The sequence below is a fragment of the Cheilinus undulatus genome, linkage group 13 (assembly GCF_018320785.1).
Source record: "Cheilinus undulatus linkage group 13, ASM1832078v1, whole genome shotgun sequence".
Taxonomy (NCBI): Eukaryota; Metazoa; Chordata; class Actinopteri; order Labriformes; family Labridae; genus Cheilinus; species Cheilinus undulatus.
This window is the reverse complement of record NC_054877.1, coordinates 9,558,864-9,578,050: the sequence shown is the minus strand read 5'-3', so window position 1 is coordinate 9,578,050 and position 19,187 is coordinate 9,558,864. Positions and strand designations below refer to the sequence as shown.

Sequence of the window (19,187 nt, the reverse complement as noted above, 5' to 3'; positions counted from 1 at the left end):
ATTGAGTTTGACACCCCTGGTCTATCCCCTTGGTAGACCCCTCTGCTTGTATCGAGGAGAAGCTGAGCTCCCCCAAGACCCACGTGAAAAAACTGTTAACATATAGTCGCAAAATTAAAACATCCTTTAAACTGTTTAACTGATAAAACCCTCAGACAATGGCGTTTTTATTTTCTCACCAAAAGTGCATTGTATAAACTGTTTATTAAGTGTTCCATCATGATTTTACTCAAATGTGCAGATCTAATTCTGACAACCTAGGAGCAGAGCAAGCTAACCCCCCTCCCCCAGAGATCTCTAGGGGGTCCTGGACTCTAGGTTAGGAGCCACCGGTCTAGAGGAGTCTTGTACTGAGCTAAAAGGCTAGCTGAGCTAGCTGAGCCTTTAACATGTAAAAAGTTCTCACAAACATACTTTTAACCATAATGTCGATGTACTATCAACGGAATAAACTCCGTGGAGTAAAAGAAGTGATGATGAACGAGCCTGCTATCCTACACGGCTGTTTAATGTTAGCCACAGTAGCTAGCTCCTGTTTGAGAGCCAGATTCCTTTCCTCCATCTTTGTCGTTATTTAGTGTCGCCACATTTAAATTGGTACCAAATAAAGACCCGTTTGGGAGCTAAAGAACCAGTTCTACTGAGCTGAGCCAAATGATCTCTGCAAGAGACAGATTTCCCGTCACAGCGAGAGAGACTGGACAGACATCAGCTGAAAACACGTGCAAGATCAGAGTTTAATGAGCCAAACAATGGCAAAACTGTACTGAACCAAACCAGACCACTCTGTGGAGACAGAGCTGTTTCTCTGTGATTTTTCTTAACTCTTTTTTAATGCTTGGCGTAGCCGTAAACAGCTCAAAACCTCTTTCTTTTGGTGCATTTTTCAATGCAGAAATTCCTACTTGCCCCCCAACAGTAGTTCTCTGCTAAGAACCTGTTCCGCTGACTGTAGGTCGGAACTCCCTGTTCTCTGTTTTTAAGACAATGTCCCAATTTTTTTGAATCAAGAGTATATGTTAGTCATTTTAAACCCCTAAATATAAAAAAATGGGCTCAAGTTTAAAATTCCTCTCTTTGAGTTCACATTTGCTGCTTTTATTACAATACATATCCACAGGTTTCATTAACTATTCTCATTAGAAACTCAAATACATTCAGGATTCTTGTTAAACAGGAAGTTGTGACTCAGAACAGTTGTTAAATGTTCTACTAAATAAAGGCTCAAAGCTCTAATGGGTTATTAGTTGACTGCAGAGCTAAAGAAAGCACAAAGTAACATGTATAACAAAGAGGAGCTGTGAGCTCCAGGGCAAATGTATATAAAGTTCTCTTCTTGAACAAAGAAAAATGGTATTTTCTAAGTGTTTACTTGTCCGTTACACAGTAACATCACCATTAGTGAACTCTAGATATCCATTGTGAGGCATATTCAAGGCAAACCCATTCATCTGGTCCCATTATGAAGGTATGCAGTCCCACAGCTCCTGGCAGACGCACTGGCAGAACCCGTAGACCATGATCATGACGAGACTGGCCGGAACCAGACTCACCAGCAGCACCCCGATTGTCGTCCTCTGCATGATGAGAAGGTAGACTCCCATGGGCAGAGAGCTGAAGTACAGCAGCCCCAGCACCCACACCAGCGCCCGGGCCGACGTCTGACACAGCAGGGCCGCACAGTTCCACACGGTCCACCTCTGAGTGATGGACGCCATGGAGTCCAGACTGGATGAGCGGTAGCGAGATCCACGGTGGAAGTGGAGGTCCTGGGTGGCTGCGGGCACCGGCGGGGGCTCCATGATGGTGATGACTACAAAGTTAGGGGAGCCCCGGATGGAGGAGTAGGTTGTAGAAGAAGATGCAGAGGACGAAGAGGAAGAGGAGGAAGGGGACGTCAAAGGTGGGTTGCTCCCCATCAGGGAGCTCAAACGTCCAGGACTGAGGAGCAGCTCTGTGGTCGTCTCCTGGTGGATCTGAATGTTCCTCTGATTCCGTCTTTGGAGGGTCAGCGCCGCCACCAGGTTGCAATCATCCGGCAGGCTGCTCACCGCCTCTCCTGGGAGCCGGGTAACGTAGCGGCAGAAAGGGCAGACAATGGCGTTTGGTGGCAACTCTCCGAGATCGAGGATCTTAGCGAGGCATTTAGCGCACAGGCGGTGGCAGCACTCCAGCACCTTCGGCCTGCGACTCCCAAAGTTGTACGCACAGTAGCAGATTTTACACTCCAACTCCTCGGCGCTCAGTACCTTCACGTGTCCACCACCACCACCTCTCCCTCCACCACCGCCATCTTCAGGGCCCTGCAGCTCCATCATCATCCTCACCTGGTTCCCTATCCTTCCTCCAGGTCAGCAGAGAAATCCAACCACGAGCTCGGGTCCAGGCGCAGCACCGCGGGGAAAAACGAGTTTCCCATGGATGGAGGTAGTGGCAACGGTCGACTCCACTGAAGGTCTGGGGTTCAGAGCGGCTGTCCAACGGGCGAGAGAGAGAGAGAAAAGAGAGAGAGGGTGAGCGAGAGAAAGAGAGAGAGAGATAGGGAGAGTCAATGTGGGAAGTCCCTCATAAGTCCTGGCCTCTGAGCAGTTGGGGCAACGGTGCTTCGTTTGGGGTGAAAAAGACTTTCATGTGCTGAATGAAGAGAGAGAGAGAGACTGAAAGAAGAGAGGGAGAGAGAGAAAGAGAGAGAGTATGTGTAAGAGAGAGAGAGAGAGAGAGAGAGAGAGATAACTGTTAACACAGCATTAGAAGAGAACAAACAAGAGGCAACCTGACAACAAAGCAAAGCCTGTACAAACCAGAGCTGGAATTTTCGAGCCTGATCTTTTGTTGCACGGTGAAATTCAGTCCAATTAGCGGCTGACACACACACACACATACACACACTCAAACAAACACACACACATTTCTAACATCCGAAAGTCTCTTAATGATGTGTGAGCATGCGAGTTTGAAACTATGTGTCCATGTTATGCAATAAAGTTGTGTCTGTAAAGCTTTTTATGTGTAAACGGCTGCTTTAAAATATAAATGAACTGTGTGGACTAAAGAGCACATCTATGTGAGGCTGAGACCGAGACCAGGTCTGGGATTTCCTCTTTATATTTTCAAAAATAATCTCATACATACACGCTGCATTCTCTAACACAGTGGTTCTCAACCCTTTTCAGCCTGCGACCCCAAGAATAAAGGTGCCAGAGACCGGGGACCGCCACGGTACCTGAAGGGCATTCAAGAATAGTCATGTGCAGACAAGACCGCCCATAAGGGGGAATAAAGGGGAGAGCTTTCTGGGACCCACCCAGACTGGGAGACTATGGAGGTCAGCAAAACCCTGGTCTACTGTAAAGTTAAGCTGAAGTATCCACATCTGATATTTAACCTGAAAAATAACCACTCTTACTGAAGAAACAAATATCGTTATATTCATTTGTGTGGTAAATAGTCTTCTTAAAATGTTAAAAACAGATTTAAATGGGTTTAAAATGGCTTAAATAGGTTAATAATCACAAAAAAATGTGAAAAGGTAGTGACCATAGATTTTAAAAGTAGCATAAATTGATTTAAAGTGGCAAAAATATGATAACCTGTCAAAAACGTGCATTGACAGAAATAAGATGTGACTAAAAAGTGGTTGGAATGACTTAAAATTGGCAAAACTGGGTGGGAAATATGGATAAATGGGATGACAAATTGATATAAATCAGCAAAAAGGGCAGAAATGAGACTGAAAAATAAGCAGAAATTGGTGGAAATTGGTTAAACTGGCAAAAATGAACATATCAAACAGTGAAATGTGGTTAAAATGGGCAGAAATGGGTGGAAAAAGTGGTTAAAAAGGGGGTTAGTAGAGGCTCTAATGCAGGGGTGTCCAAACGTTTTCCACTGAGGCCCACATACAGAAATACATTAGGATGGTGGAGCCACTTTTATATTCCTCGCCATGAGGATATTAATGTTAGTAAGACTAAACCAATGTAGGTTAACACACGTTTAGCGATTGAATATGCCTTAATGGGAAAGGCTGACAGGGCAAATGGAGAGTCATTGTTTAGGATTTTGGGGTACCAGTCAGATTTCAGCCCCGTTTGGCCCTTGCTACCACTAGCTCTGCCCCTGAAAATGTATTGGAGCTGCTTTTTGCTGTGATAATCCATCAGGATGTTATTAATCAAGATATCTTCTTGTCAAAATGTTTGTTTACAGATTTAACATGGTAGCACTGCCTTGTGCTGAAAACAGGAAGTACAGTACAGTTAAGCACAAGCTTCATGTTTTAATGTGGGCCATATGTCATTTTATCTCTAGAATTTGCTGCAGGCCAATCAAAAATGGCCGCATTTGGCCCCTGGGCCATAGTTAGGACACCCCTGCTCTAATGGGACAACAGAGGCAACATTAGGTGTAAAGTGGCAACTGCTCTAACACATCTTCATCTACATGAAAAGGTGAAAATGCTGTTATTACTGTAAAGAGTCCACCATGTCAGAACTAGCAGCTCACTCAGAGACCGTAACTACAGCGCCTATGATAGTATTTACCTCCTTGGATGTTAGAGGCTTTTATTGGTTTTATAAATCAATCGTGATCAATATAATTTGGCTTTTTTTGGGCAAAAAAAAAACAAAAACCTTTTCAATGTCAACTTCAAAACAGATTTCTACAAAGTAATGTCCAAATCCAGCCAATGGTACTCTTACACTTAGTGAAATGGGGATTACCTGACTGCAGTGATTGTGTCTCAGTGTTGTAGTAAAAAGACACTTGTGTGTGGAATGCCAAGTCACTGGTTATCAGTATTCCTGGCTACCATTACACCATGAAAACAAAAGAACACTCAAAGCAACTCAGAGAAAAGTTTATTGAAAAGTGGAAGGCATAGGATGGATACAAATAATTTCCCAGGCACTGAACATCCCCCAGAGTTCAGTTAAAATTATCATCAGTAAAATGAAAGGAATATGTCACATGTGTAAATCTGCCTAGATCAGACCGTCCTCACAAACTGAATGAGTGTGCAAGAAGGAGACTAGTGAGAGAGGCCACCAAGACACCTATGACTACTCTGAAGGAGCTACAAGCTTCAGCAGCTGAGATGGGAGAGACTCTGTAGACAACAACTGCTGGCCGAGTTCTTCACCAGTCAAAGCTTTATGGGAGAGTGGCAAAGAGAAAACTCAGATTCAATCTGGACTAGAGTTCACCAGGAGGCATGTGGGAGACTCCATGGTCAAGTGGAAGAAAGTTCTTTGGTCTGGTGAGATCAAAACTGAGCTTTTAGGCCATCAGACAAGACACCGAACACTGACATCACCCCAAACACACCATCCCCACTGTGAAGCATGGTGGTGGCAGCATTATGCAGTGGGGATGCTTCTCAGCAGCTGGCTCAGGAGGGCTTGTAGAGGTAAAGGATAGAATTAATGCGGCAAAATGGAGGAAAATCCTGGAGGACAGTTCTATTCAGTGTGCAACAGAACTACTGATTGGGAGAAGAATTATTTTCCAGAAAGACAATGAGCCAAAGCCTACAGAGAAAGCTGCACAGAAATGGTTTAAGGACGACAAGGAGAATGTTCTGGAGTGGCCGAGTCAAAGCCCAGACATCAATCCAATAGAGATTGGAGACATCGACTTCCACTATTTCCTGAACCAATTTAAAATGTGGACTCGTCAGACTACCACACATATTTCCACTTTAGGTCAGTCTATCTCAGATGAGCTCAGGTCCAGAGAAGTGGGCGGGGCTTCTTCATGTTGTTAATATATGGCTTTAGATTTGGTAGTTTTAATTTACATTTGTAGATGCACTAACTTACTGTGTTAACTAAAACAGTTTTCAGAAGTTTTCCTAAGTTGACATTGTAGTATCCATCACAAAATGATGACAGTCTGTAACACAGTGATGCCAGAGGGGTCAAAGGTCACTAGTATTGAGTGTTGGTTGTTGGTTTTAGGAAGCATATGTTGCTCAAAAACCTGCATGTGCCTCTCAGTACTGGTCTTGCCTTTACAGATGTGCAAGTGGCCCGTGCCATGGGCACTAATACACCCCATACCATCACAGATACTGGCTTAGATGGTTCTGTTCCTCTTTAACTCAGAGGTGATTTATTCTTGTTATTCATATAACTGCTTTCTTATTGTTGGTGTTGGTGTATTTTTAAGGTTTCTAGCCCTATGATTTAGTGTCTCTTTTAGTTTTCAAACCATCCTGGGTACCTGAACCCAGATCATTTTAACCAGTGGTTTTATTCTTAAGTTTATCCCTGCTTTTTCCAACAGAGGGGCAGATGTGATGGACCAACCCTGTCCATTCTGTCTATCAAAATAACATGGTCAACTGTTGAAGGCCTTTAACGAATCAATAAATGGCTGCAAAGTGTTACTTATCATCCAATAACTCAATGAAGTCACAGACTACTTTCAAAGCTGCTGTGGTTGAAGTGTTTCTCTTTCTAAAACCAGACTCTTGATCAGATAAAACTATTTTTAAGCACAAAAAAAATCTCTTATCAGAACAAGTTGATGATACTCATTTAAAACAGAACATTGAGTTGGCCATTAATGCAACATTGAACCTGCTTAAAACTGATTTAGGTGTGTATTTGTCGGTACGGTCATGCTGGATCCCCTCTGAGGACAGAAGCTTGTCAGACCAGCGTGGGGTGAAGGAGCAGCCCCCGTAGAGAAAAGTGGAGCAGGTCACTGGTGGAGATCACGGTTTGGCACTGAGCGCTGATCTTGATTCAGGTCCAGAACAGTGCAGGCGGCGGTGTAAAATGGGTCATTAAGTCTTTGTAGTCTTTGGTTTGCAGTTTTTCTCCACTTCAAGGCTTTTCTCTGCTTCTGTGAGTGGCAGACTGAGAAAAATGTTATTCTACTCAATGTGTAGTGCTTATATACTGTCCCTTTGTTGTGTGATGAACTTTCACTTTTAGCACCAGCACCTCATTCACTCAGATAACAACAGAAGTATATTTCAAACGCTCTTTGAGTAACAAACTCTACAAACATGCAAACATAGACACAATAACATCAACGATTACTCAATAATAAATCAACATTGTGGCAGAAATGTTTAATATTGATCTCTGAGACTCTGACAAACATATCATATGGTCAAATATTCTGTTACTAGTAAAATGAACCAATTTCAAAGTGCCTGCTACCAATCAATTAACCACAGGTACAGCACATTCAGACTGACAACAAGACACAGGATTCAATGGGAAAGTCTGCAGGGGTCCAGCAGAGGGCGCTCGTGTTGCATGAAGTGCCAGTCACAGTGGAAACTCATAAAACCCGTTTATAACAGTACCCACTAGTGTTGAAGTGCTCACATCTGAATGTCTTGGTCTTGTCTCAGTCTCAGACTGGCCGGACTCTGAATTTTCCATCAAGGCCGGTCGAGACCAGCACAGATCTGCTATTTTTTGACCTCATTAATATGATATTAAGGAGAAGCACTGAAACAACAAACAGCTTCACCTGCAAAAACTCAGACATCAATCCATCTCTTTTTTAGTCAGAAATAACTCTGAACCCTTTAGGCCTCATTCACCTGACAAATCCAGATAAACATCTCATTTTCAGACATTTAAAATAATGCCAGACTTGTCAATGGCTTTTAAATACATACAAGGATTTATTTTTTTACCAGAACTTAGTTGAACGAATTTTTAGATTTGAGATTTTTGCATGCTGTGCTTTCAAAAGTTGCAGACGCTTTGTTTTTATCTGTCAGATTTATTAAAAAGAAAACTAAAATTAAAGCGAGAATGCTCTTTAACTGTTCAACCTTGTCATGGTTGTTTAAAATGGATTTTTATGGTCTTGGTCTAGGTGCACTCTGGTCTTTGGCAAGTCTTGGTCTCAGATATTGTGGTCTTGGGTACAACACCAGTATTTATGCAAACAAGCAGTAAACTTAATTTATTGATTGATATATAATGTAGCGTTCCTGTCCTTAAAGTTCTTTTTTTATGACATATTTTTCCAGTGTTGTGTATGGAGTGCTGGTAGCGGGGTGGGGGGTTGGGTGGAATAAGGTTCTGTTTCCTTTTGTTTTTTTGTTTGTTTGTAAAGCACTTTGTGCGTCATTGCTTTCTATGGAAAGTGGAATACAAATAAAGTTTGACTGATTGATATCTCATCTGAATTTTTTAACAAAACACAAAAGAGTTGTGCAATTAATGGCTAGTTGCAATTAAGGTGGCTGAATAATTTTTGATGTTGAATTATTTAAACATTAATTCTGGCTTTAGGCTCCTTCTTCTCTCTCTCTTCGTTCTCTCTGACTTCATCCATGGTCCTTTCTAAAATATGAATAAAAGCCCAAAAAGAAGAAGAAAAACAAGAAGAAAAAAGGCAACATTTTTCAACTTCTAACCAATGAGGTTTTCTTCTAGGCTTGTTAAGCATCTGCAGTATGGACTTCAGCTAAAACTCCCAGGATCCCAGCAGGATGGAAGGATGCCTGCAGGCTGAGCTCCCTCTTCACCATGACACTTCATGACATCATCCACTAAACTGCTGACACTGCACCAATCCCACTGTCAATCTCAGAATCCATATTCTCACCCATAAACAAGATCCCAAAAAACTGAAGTCCTGTAACTGGAGTAGCGATTGTTTGACTGAATAATCTGCCCTGACAACACTAAAGTATCGGGGATCTTGTTAATTGTAAGCACTTATAAATCAAAGTCAGCTCTTATACTGAGTATGAATACACAACCCTGACGTCAGTGATCTAAAGCTCAACAATACAAGCAGAACACAAGTCATGAGCTGTTAAAGACAGAAAAAATACCAGCAGAGACAGGAAGTGTGATGATATTTCGTTTCAAAATAAAAGCTGCAAAATTGAAAAGATGCTGTGAAGTCAATGAGATGTAAAGTCAGCTGGACATATTACTAAAGAGTCACTATTTGTCCCTTATGAAGACAAATATTTAATGTCCTTACATTATCTTTGCCGTCAGTTAAAAACCCTGAAAATGTTTTAGTATGAAATATTTGTGAAAGAGATTGGAGAAAAATAAGCTAATTTCTACAGAGAAATGTATTATCATTCCACCCTAGAAAGCTTTAGTTAGATTCCTGACCAGAAGTATAAATCTGAGCCTGTTACTCTGGTTTTAACCTGTTGGGCCCTCGCCTCTTTTATTAAGCTACTGCTTAAAATTTGCAGCCCATCTTTGAATGAGTGTTACTCTGTAACTGTAAAGTCTATTTGAATGCTCAAGGCACAGTAATGAAGAGGACACTTGTGAAATTTGTTCAGACGTGTAAATATGTGTGTATATGTTAATGGGTCAAAGTGAATAAAGCTAGCACACACATTATAAATGAAAAATTTCATTTTCTCCTATTCTTTTTGTTATTTTAGCATAAATATCCTATAGTAATAATGCAGTTGAAGTCCAGGAATCCCCAGCAGGCCAAAGCACCATATTTTGACATTACTTGCTTCAACTTTTATGCCACTAGAGATTTATCAGGGCAAAAATAAAAGAGATTTTAGTAAAGACTGTCCAGGCAAAGTCCTCTCATGTGCCATTTTGGCCCAGTTCAGCCAAATTCGGCCCTATCTTTGCCATATAAAAAAACTCCCTGGTATTAAACTTTCTGTTTTTACTTATATAGGTGGTAACTTTATAATGGACCCCCCCCCCCAAAAAAAAAAAAAAAAACAGACCTCCAAATTCCCTTTCAAAGAAATTCTTACAAAGGAATTAAAGTTTGACACCAAGTGGAGCAGGTTTATTTTCAATGGCACAAACAAACAACAAAAATAAAGTGCAGAAAAAAAAAATAGAAACTGCACAAACATGACTGGAATCTTCAGCAGAGGCTGGTCTTTAAAATGAGACCATGTTTGTGTCTGTAGTACCAGCACCAGCCCATAGGGGGCGGAAGTGTCTAACTACATAGCACTACGGCTGCTTTGACATGTCGTCATTGGTTTGATTTTTTTTTTTTAATCTTTTCGTGGTGTAGGTAAAAATGGTTTGTTGGGCTTGTAGCTGAGCTTCTTCTGTTTAATTTGATGTGTAATGTGACTATTTTTGAGCAAATTTGGTCTCGCTAGGGCTCAAGAGGCTCTGAACTGGATTCCAGTTAGCACAATACCTTTCAGTGTTCAATACTTGGTTACTAAATGCTACAGGCTCCAGAGATATTTCTGGTATGTTTACTTTAGATCCATTTATACAGATCCGCTAAAAATTTCCAACCCAAACCTGATTTTTTTATTGTGTAAACATAAAAAGGACTAAATGGTACCACATGAGGAGCTGTTTGGTTTTCAAAAACTTGCTACTCAGTATTTCAACTATATTTTATTATAACAGTCATGTGGGCGATCTGTTTTTGTTAAGGGGATTTTGTTTGATTTATTGAAGCACATTCAGCTGCTTCTATGTATAAAATGGTCTAATGAGAAGCTTGTATTGCCTCTTAATGATTGTATATCCCACAGATTTAGTTTAGACCGCTATGGGGGTCTTTAACGCAAGATTGACAACCAAACTACACACATAGACAGTTATATATAAAGTCATTGTTAATTTCTATCTATGTATCTATTTATTATAACGATTACACTTATTATAATTATGGAAGTTATACGGTTGCATTTCAATTACGAGTTGTTTTCAGACTCGTTATAGCTCAACCGTTGCTTTTATTTTGAAAGGTATTCACAGGAAGTGATAGCGTTAGCAGTCCGGCTAACTTGGCGCTGATCTCTGCCGGAGGAGCGGAGCAGCAGAGCAGAGGGGGACCCGGTCGTTGTCCAATGCTGGGTACCCGGGAAACAGGCACTGCGGGCGGCGTGGAGGAGGCTGCCGGTCCCCCGGGGCCTCCTGGCGGGGTCCACCGCGGGGAGGAGGCGCCGCCCGGCCGCTGGGGGTGTCGGCTCCTCGGCCTGGTCAGCTGGAGGCAGAGACCGTTGAGGACTTCGGCGCTGTTTGCTGCAGCCAACGCGGTGTTATGGTGAGCATCATGACGCAGGGATATCAGAAAAACTCCCATCATGAGATCACAAATACAGGAAAAATATTATTAACACTGAGGATTTACTCTAAACATCATTACAACATTATTATTTATCTTGTAGTCTGAATCAAGTTTTTGAAAAAACGGTCTTTTTAAATTTAAATCCCACTTTGTCCACAATCTATCTTTATTTCTAAGGCCGTACTGTCACTTTATCCCTGAAGTTAAATGTTTGATGTTTTCTTTATGTTTGAGGGTCATTCTCTTTGAAATGACTTTAAATCTGCTAATATGTTTTAATCTATAAGGAGAAATGTGGATATGTGGGGATGTAATGTGATTTTATAAAGGCCTGTCATCAACAAACACAAAGAACAGGAAGTACTATGGAAATGTCATGTCAGAAAAGCTTATTTTGTTACTTTTTCTTGGCCTAGTTTTAGTAAAATCTAACAATGTTACATTTTAAATCCATGCTAATTATTCTTAAGCCTTAGTAACTAGAACTAATCAATTAAAAATGTATTTATTGTATATTTTTGGACTTGTTTACTCTATGAACTCAGTGGGATCCATTTGTTTCCTATAGTGTTTTATAATGTCGTTCAAATATTATGTTGTCCCTGCTGTGTTGGTGTTTTTTTGTAGGACTACAGATGAGATTTTCCTAAATCTGGTGCAACCCCTTCTTCATTTCCCGTTTTTTGATGCATGAACTTTTAATGTCATTGCACGCTGTCCGTTGTAAACTAAATCAAAAGCAAACTGAACTAATGTCTTCTGGAAATACACTTTTTTAAAGTTAATATAAGGGACATATCAACAGTTATGGGTCGTGAGACTCTGTCTGAGACTCTCTGAATGTTTACTAAAGCCATGTCTCCTCTCACTCTTTGTTTCTCTCCAGGTTTGTGGCCTTCAGCTCTTTTCGAACCTTCAGCCTCACAGCCGTCCTGCTGGCTCTGATTGTCCTCACTGTGGCCGCCAAAGACCTTATTCAGTCCAGATCCACAGGTAAGAGCACATACCTGCAAAGATACAATGAGTCTGACTTTATGATTGTGTTAAAGGGGACATATTTTACCCCCCTAAGACAAGTTTATATTGGTCTCAGAGGGCCCAAAAACATGCCTGTGAAGTTTGTTGCTGAAAAAACACTCCAGTATTGGATTTTTGTATGTCTAAAAACCCCCTCTGTTTCAGACCAGCTCAGAATGAGCTGTTTCTGTTTCTGTGGCTTTAAATGTGACTGATCTGTCTGACTCCGCCCCTCTCAGGAAATGGATGTGGCTTAATGGGTGTGGCTCTCCTGAAACTTGTATCAGGAGAGGAGGGCGGGAATTTTTTCCAAGCAGGGAGGGCCAACCGAACCTGGGGGGCGGAGCTAACTCCCCACATGACATCATGATGGGATAATCTGAGAATGGCTTGTTTCAGCACACATTTTCTGAAAGGTGGAGAAGGGAGGGAGGGAAGGGAGGAATGAATTTTCCTGGTACTTGAGGGGATTGTAGACTGACCAGGGGCACATATTTTTGTTAGAAAAGCCTGAAAAAGTAATTTTTGCATAATATGTCCCCTTTAATGATTGAGCAGCAGTTTATGCAAAGGCTGGACTAGACTACACACACTTAGCTAGATTCTGACTGGATGCATTAAAGAATGTACGTATGTATGTGTGTTTGGAATAAAAAATGCTCTTTTAGTGGGACATACACTATATTGCCAAAAGTATTCACTCACCCATCCAAATAATTGAAATCAGGTGTTCCAATCACTTCCATGGCCACAGGTGTATAAAATCAAGCACCTAGGCATGCAGACTGTTTCTACAAACATTTGTGAAAGAATGGCTCGCTCTCAGGAGCTCAGTGAATTCCAGCGTGGTACTGTGATGGGATGCCACCTGTGCAACAAGTCCAGTGGTGAAATTTCCTCGCTCCTAAATATTCCACAGTCAACTGTCAGTGGTATTATAACAAAGTGGAAGCCATTGGGAACGACAGCAACTCAGCCACCAAGTGATAGGCCATGTAAAATGACAGAGCGGGGTAAGCAGATGCTCAGGTGCATAGTGCACAGAGGTCGCCAACTTTCTGCGGTCAATCACTACAGACCTCCAAACTTCATGTGGCCTTCAGATTAGCTCAAGAACAGTGCGTAGATAGCTTCATGGAATGGGTTTCCATGGCCGAGCAGCTGCATCCAACCATACATCACCAAGTGCAATGCAAAGCGTCCGATGCAGTGGTGTAAAGCACGCCACCACTGGACTCTAGAGCAGTGGAGACGCGCTCTCTGGAGTGGTGAATTGCGCTTATCCATCTGGCAATCTGAGGGATGAGTCTAGGTTTGGCGGTTGCCAGGAGAATGGTACTTGTCTGACTGCATTGTGCCAAGTGTAAAGTTTGGTGGAGGGGGGATTATGGTGTGGGCTTGTTTTTCAGGAGCTGGGCTTGGCCCCTTAGTTCCAGTGAAAGGAACTCTGAATGCTTCAGCATACCAAGAGATTTTGGACAATTCCATGCTCCCAACTTAGTGGGAACAGTTTGGGGATGGCCCCTTCCTGTTCCAACATGACTGTGCACCAGTGCACAAAGCAAACTCCATAAAGACATGGATGAGAGAGTTTGGTGTGGATGAATTTGACTGGCCTGCACAGAGTCCTGACCTCAACCTGATAGAACACCTTTGGGATGAATTAGAGCGGAGACTGAGAGCCAGGCCTTCTTGTCCAACATCAGTGTGTGACCTCACAAATGCGCTATTGGAAGAATGGTCAAAAATTCCCATAAACACTCCTAAACCTTGTGGGAAGCCCTCCTAGAAGACTTAAAGCTGTTATAGCTGCAAAGGGTGGACCGACATCATATTAAACCCTATGGATTAAGAATGGGATGTCACTGAAGTTCATTTGCGAGTCAAGACAGGAGAGCAAATACTTTTGGCAATGTAGTGTAATCATGAATTCATCCAGGACACCCCTAAATTTAAAATAGAGGTTAGATAGTACAATACTGATTCTGATGTTGACTTATGGCTGTTTTGCTTTGATTATTGTGGTCTTTGCAATCATTTAATCTGGACTGAAAAATACTAGACTGATTCTTTTCTTTTCTGCAGGAGCTCATTTATGGCGCAGCATGACCACAAGGTAAGAACGGAAAATCATCTGACGGATTCCTAAACATCCTCTCTGATTGTTTTTTTGTCATTTATCATAGAACTGAGTTTTATTAGTTTTCACGTACAAAGAATTTGGTGCAAAGCAAATAGCACAGCAGCAGCACAAAATTTAAATAGGAATTAATTACACAAAAGTTTATACAAAGGTGGAGGAGCTGAACAAATGTAAAGAGTATAAAAAGAAGAAATAACATCCTTGCAGAGAGTCCAGTGGTCCTAAATGTTTGTGGACTTTGAGACGCTGCAGAGCTGATTGGTCACTCATGACCGTCTAATCTGATCCTCCTGAACCATGTGACGGCTCCTTCACTCGCAGGAAACAAACCACGCTCTCTTTGAGATAAACGTGTTTACATGAAGGATTAGTCCATTTACCGCACAGAGGTGAGTCAGGGACGCTGCATGGGAAAAGTTGTCTGAGATTTCTAAAGTTATTTTTGTTTTTAAACTGCAGTAACCTCTGCCACCAGGGGGCTCTCAATCAAAACAACAACAAAAGGTGATGAGTAGATGGATGCTGCTCAGCTCAGCCCAGCTCTGCTTTTGACTTTGAATCTGCTTCCACGCTGGTGATAGCCCAGACCTGAGCTATCCTGGTTGTTTGGGTTGTCTGTTTATCTGTCCAAGGCAGTCTTACTTAACATGACTTTGAGGGATTTCCTTCAGTCTTTGCAAAAATATTCGCTCAGACTCAGGAATGAACTGATCAGATCTTGGTGGTCAAAGGTAGAGTTGTTCAGATTTTTCAACTTTATATTTGCTTCATTTAGTATTGAAATAAGCTGGCATCATAAACCAGAAATCAGTTCTTCTCTGCTGCTCGAGAATGCTGCATGCATGAGCTATAGAGCAGCGAAGAAGAACCAAACAAAGGACCAGCTGCAGCAGCAACCCCCAGTAGTGCTCTGGATGTCCTTGCATATCACCAGGGCATGGGAAAATACAAAGTCCACAACTTCAGGGTGGAGTAGGGCTTGGATGTGGGAAGTAAGCCTGTCTAATCGGGAACTATGGTTGCCATGACCCCCTGGTTGTGGATGTCACCAGGGCCTGGAGACTGCTGGCGCTCTCTGAGTTTATTATCGGGGGAAAATGCTGGAAAAAAGAGAAGCCGTAGAGGTTGACCTTGGCTGCCGAGTGATACATGTGTCGACAAGTGCTGAGCTTGACTCTGCCCTCACCCCTGAGTCATGGCACATCGGGCCCTAGATGAATCCTTAGCGCCCAACATGCCTGAAACATCTGCACATGACTGTATATTAAATATATATATATATATATATATATATATATATATATATGTATATATATATCTGAATGTATGATTTCCTTTATGACACTGTCCATAAATGGTGAAAACATACTATTGCCCCATGACCATCCCTTGCTTTCCAGGCTGTTCTTGCAAATATAATATCTCCAGAAGATTTTTAGGGATTTCCTATAACCTCCTTAGACCTACACTTTTATTTGGAACGCATTTTTAGTTTCTCCCACTTATTTGGGTCCTGATAAGTTTAAAATCTCAACCTTGTCTTTGGACAGGGAGTAGTTTCTACCAAAAATGATGTCCAAAAATCTCCTGAAGGTCCTGTTTCTGCAGAAAATGAAGCACTGTGGAGGTTTTAAAGCTTTATGTCCACTAAAGGTTATAAATGTCTTCAAAATGTTCCTTTCCAAAATCCTGACAAATTCCCTGAAATTTCAAAGAAATAACCCCAAATTTTGTTGGATTTCTTAAACAGATTTTGGCTGTATCACATAAAAAGTATCCCGTGTATTTCTTCGTATCGTCCCCAAAATTTTCAGTGAAATTTTATCATTAACCCAATATGTTCAAGAATAAAGGAAGTTTCCCAAAATTTTAAAGCAAATCCCATTAAAAAATCCTATGAAATTTCCAAATTCCTTATCAAATTAGATTTTTTAGACCCCTCCATAAAAATACCAGTCAAATGCCACAAAATTCACAAATAAATGTCTAAAATATATCAGCAATATCCACCAAAATTTCATATCAAATTCACAAAAATGACCAATACATTTCCAAAATTTGTATGAAAATACCTGAAAAATTCAAAACAGATTTCCCAAAAAACTATGAAAAAAACTCTCCAAAATATGTAAATACATCCAGGAACTTGAAAATTCCCAATATCCCAGACTGAACCAATGGAAGCTGTTAGATGAGTGTTTAGTAGTACAAGAAAATCACAAATCTTCTTCTTCTGGTCAGATCATGGATTTTTGTTTGATGTAAAAATGTTAAATGGCACTCCAGGATCTCCTGGATGTGAGAGATGAGTTTGTAATGCTTTAAAGTCTTTACATCCCAACTTTTACCACTGGGTGGAGCCGCAGCACACAGAGTGTTTTCTGTAGGCAACAGAGGTGTGAATTAACTCCTTACAGCATCCTTATACTAGAGAGAGAGAGTGCTGTGGAAAAAAAGCAGCAGAAAAGGCTGAAAGAGAGACTAAAAGTCAAATGATAACTTAATTTTCCCTACAATGGTGATGTTTTAATAAGCGGTTCATTTATGAAAAACATGGGCCGTTATCTCTCTTGTTGACCTTAAAGGCAGTGTTTTAGCTTAATGAGAGAAGATTACAGGCTCTTTCTGGAGCTTTAGGCCGTACAGATTGTATTTCAGACCCGGTTTAAACTACAATGGATTTGATAACAAATGCTTATAGACTTAAATGTCTCAATCATGGGATAAAATAACAATTACTGATCCCAGTTTGGGGAAATTTAGATGTACAGCAGTTCAAAGTTAAAGACAAAAGTAATCAAGTATCAGATCTTGATGACCCGAAGCCTCATATACTGTACCTCTGGGTTATCATCAGTCATGACATACCCTGGTTCATAAATACAACAGTGATGGCAAAAGAGAGCAGGCTATCGTCCCTAAGGTGGCTGAAGAAAAACAGCTGGTGAACATCTACAGATCAGCCATCGAGCAAGCCAATATTAACTATATTTACTGGTATCATATAATTCAGAAATTTAGTGTCTGGTGATATGACGACTGTACTTAACACCAAACACCAAAGTCTGAAAAAATATTGATGCCTGAGATGTACACAGGAGGTGTTTACTCCAGCAGCAATCAAACTAAATCCTGCAGCTTCCTGCATGTTTGTGTGGAGGTGTCGATGTGTTTCCGAGTTCTTCAGAGTGGAAGCGCTGTGACACGGTCTTCTTTAATTCCTCTCACAGAGCATTGGGGTTGTATGTCTTTGTCTGTCCATAAATGCTGTACAAATAAGGGAAAGTGTTTTGTTTCAATTCTGCCCAAAAAGTATCAAATATTTTGATAACATTAAACTGAAAGTGTTTTTTTCAGCGCAGTATCAAGCAGATTGTTATATATTTGGTCTGGAAAATAGATAAAATATGTTGTCATCAAACTTCCAATGGCTGCTGAGATGCTGTTGTGGCAGACTGTGGTTCTCCTGAAAGTCAGCTGATACGTGACTCCAACCATAAATACCATACATGAATACTCACATACGTGTACTCGGTCACACAGACCATGCTGTGGATGTTTGACCCATTTATTCCTCTAAATTTTAAGCCCCCCATGGTGGAGGGTACGGGTCACCTCATTCACACTCCTGCCCCCATTTTAAAAGTGAATGTGCATGTATGTGAGCATGTGTATGCGGCGGGTTATTTGATGCAGCTGCCAGCCCTGGAGGCTCGGTGGGATTCAGCAGAAGGTGAGAGGGATTTGTGGGCGCCAGGCTGGATGCAACACATCTGAGTTATATAACTGTTAGACTGTGAGACCAGGTCAGGCCCGACTCACACGGTGTAATGACACACAGACCTTTATGCTCATTTTCCATCCCGGGATAACAACAACAATCAGACTCACAAAAGGCCCTCTGAACTCCAGACGTTTTACAGACAATTGCAGGACGTTCAGTTCCAGTTATTTTCAGAATTACCTTCCACACAATCACAGAAACCACACGGCTGTGCCTTAATAGGATCTCATTTAGGGAAAGGATGGAGGGGGGCTCAGCTTTCATGGCTTTTTTTTTTTTTTTTTAATTTGAAGATGATGCAGTTTTGTCAGCTTGATCAAACCATGACCTTCAGCAGGCATTTGCTGCCAGTGGTGAAAGACTGGGATGGGAGTCAGCACCTCTAAGTCTAGCCAGGGGATAAAGGCCTTTACATTAAGATGATGGACTGGTGATAGATTGAAGCAGGATGTAAACAGTGTTGTTCTTTAAGGGTGGGACACCTTGCTGACCCTTAAAACAGGACGTTACATTGGCTGGTCTAAAATAGACTCTCCCTGTCAGAACATAAGTATATATACACCCTCCACATATATAGCTGAGCTATGGAGGCGGATACTCGATACGGAAAGATGATGAGCTCTTAGATGAGAGATATGTGTACATTAGGGTCAAGCAAAGAATAGCTGGCTGCTAAGTCAAGGAATATAACACAACCCCAATTCTGAAAAAGTTGGGGTGCAGTGTAAAATGTAAATAAAAACAGTATGCAATGATTGTCATAAAATTATAAACCCATGTTTTATTCACAATAGAACAAAAACGACATTATTGATGTTGAAACTGAGACATTTTAACATTTCATGAGAAAAAATAAGGGCTTATTTTGAATTTGATGGCAGCAACACATCTCAGAAAGTGTAGCAGGGACAGGGCCGTGTTTTTTTAACAACAGTCTGTACATTTCCAGGGAGTGAGGAGACCAGTTGCTGGAGTATAGAGAGAGGAATGTTGTCCCATTCTTGTCTGATGTAGGATTCTAGCTGCTACAGTCATGGGTCTTCTTTGCTGGATTTTTCTTTTAAAGGGGACATATTTTACTCTTTTAAAGGGATACTTCAACATTTTGGCAAATTCGTTCATTGCCATAATTCCTATAGTCCTAGTAATAGGTTTGTTTCCTTTAGTTGTCATGCAAGCTGTTTCTAGGGGGACCGTTAAACCAGCTGCACCGCT

The 19,187-nt window shown here is 41.3% G+C and overlaps 2 protein-coding genes across 2 annotated transcripts in view; one reads left to right on the top strand and one right to left on the bottom strand.

The window, feature by feature from the left end:
• Positions 1-1,460: 1,460 nt before the first annotated feature.
• Positions 1,461-2,321, bottom strand: rnf182 (ring finger protein 182). The gene has a single exon (XM_041802979.1). It carries the CDS (start codon positions 2,319-2,321, stop codon positions 1,461-1,463), a length of 861 nt encoding a protein of 286 aa, XP_041658913.1.
• An 8,435-nt stretch (positions 2,322-10,756) lies between these two features.
• retreg1 (reticulophagy regulator 1) overlaps positions 10,757-19,187 on the top strand; it is a 32,474-nt gene continuing 24,043 nt past the window's right edge. The window contains exons 1-3 of the mRNA XM_041804277.1: positions 10,757-11,004; positions 11,915-12,021; positions 14,131-14,161. Coding sequence (XP_041660211.1) covers positions 10,808-11,004; positions 11,915-12,021; positions 14,131-14,161 — 335 coding nt within the window. The 5' untranslated portion in view covers positions 10,757-10,807. The remainder of the gene's footprint in view (positions 11,005-11,914; positions 12,022-14,130; positions 14,162-19,187) is intronic.

Coding starts and splice junctions, on each gene's coding strand:
- rnf182 (XM_041802979.1), bottom strand. CDS start 2,321: ATGATGATGGAGCTGCAGGGCCCTGAAGATGGCGGTGGTGGAGGGAGA.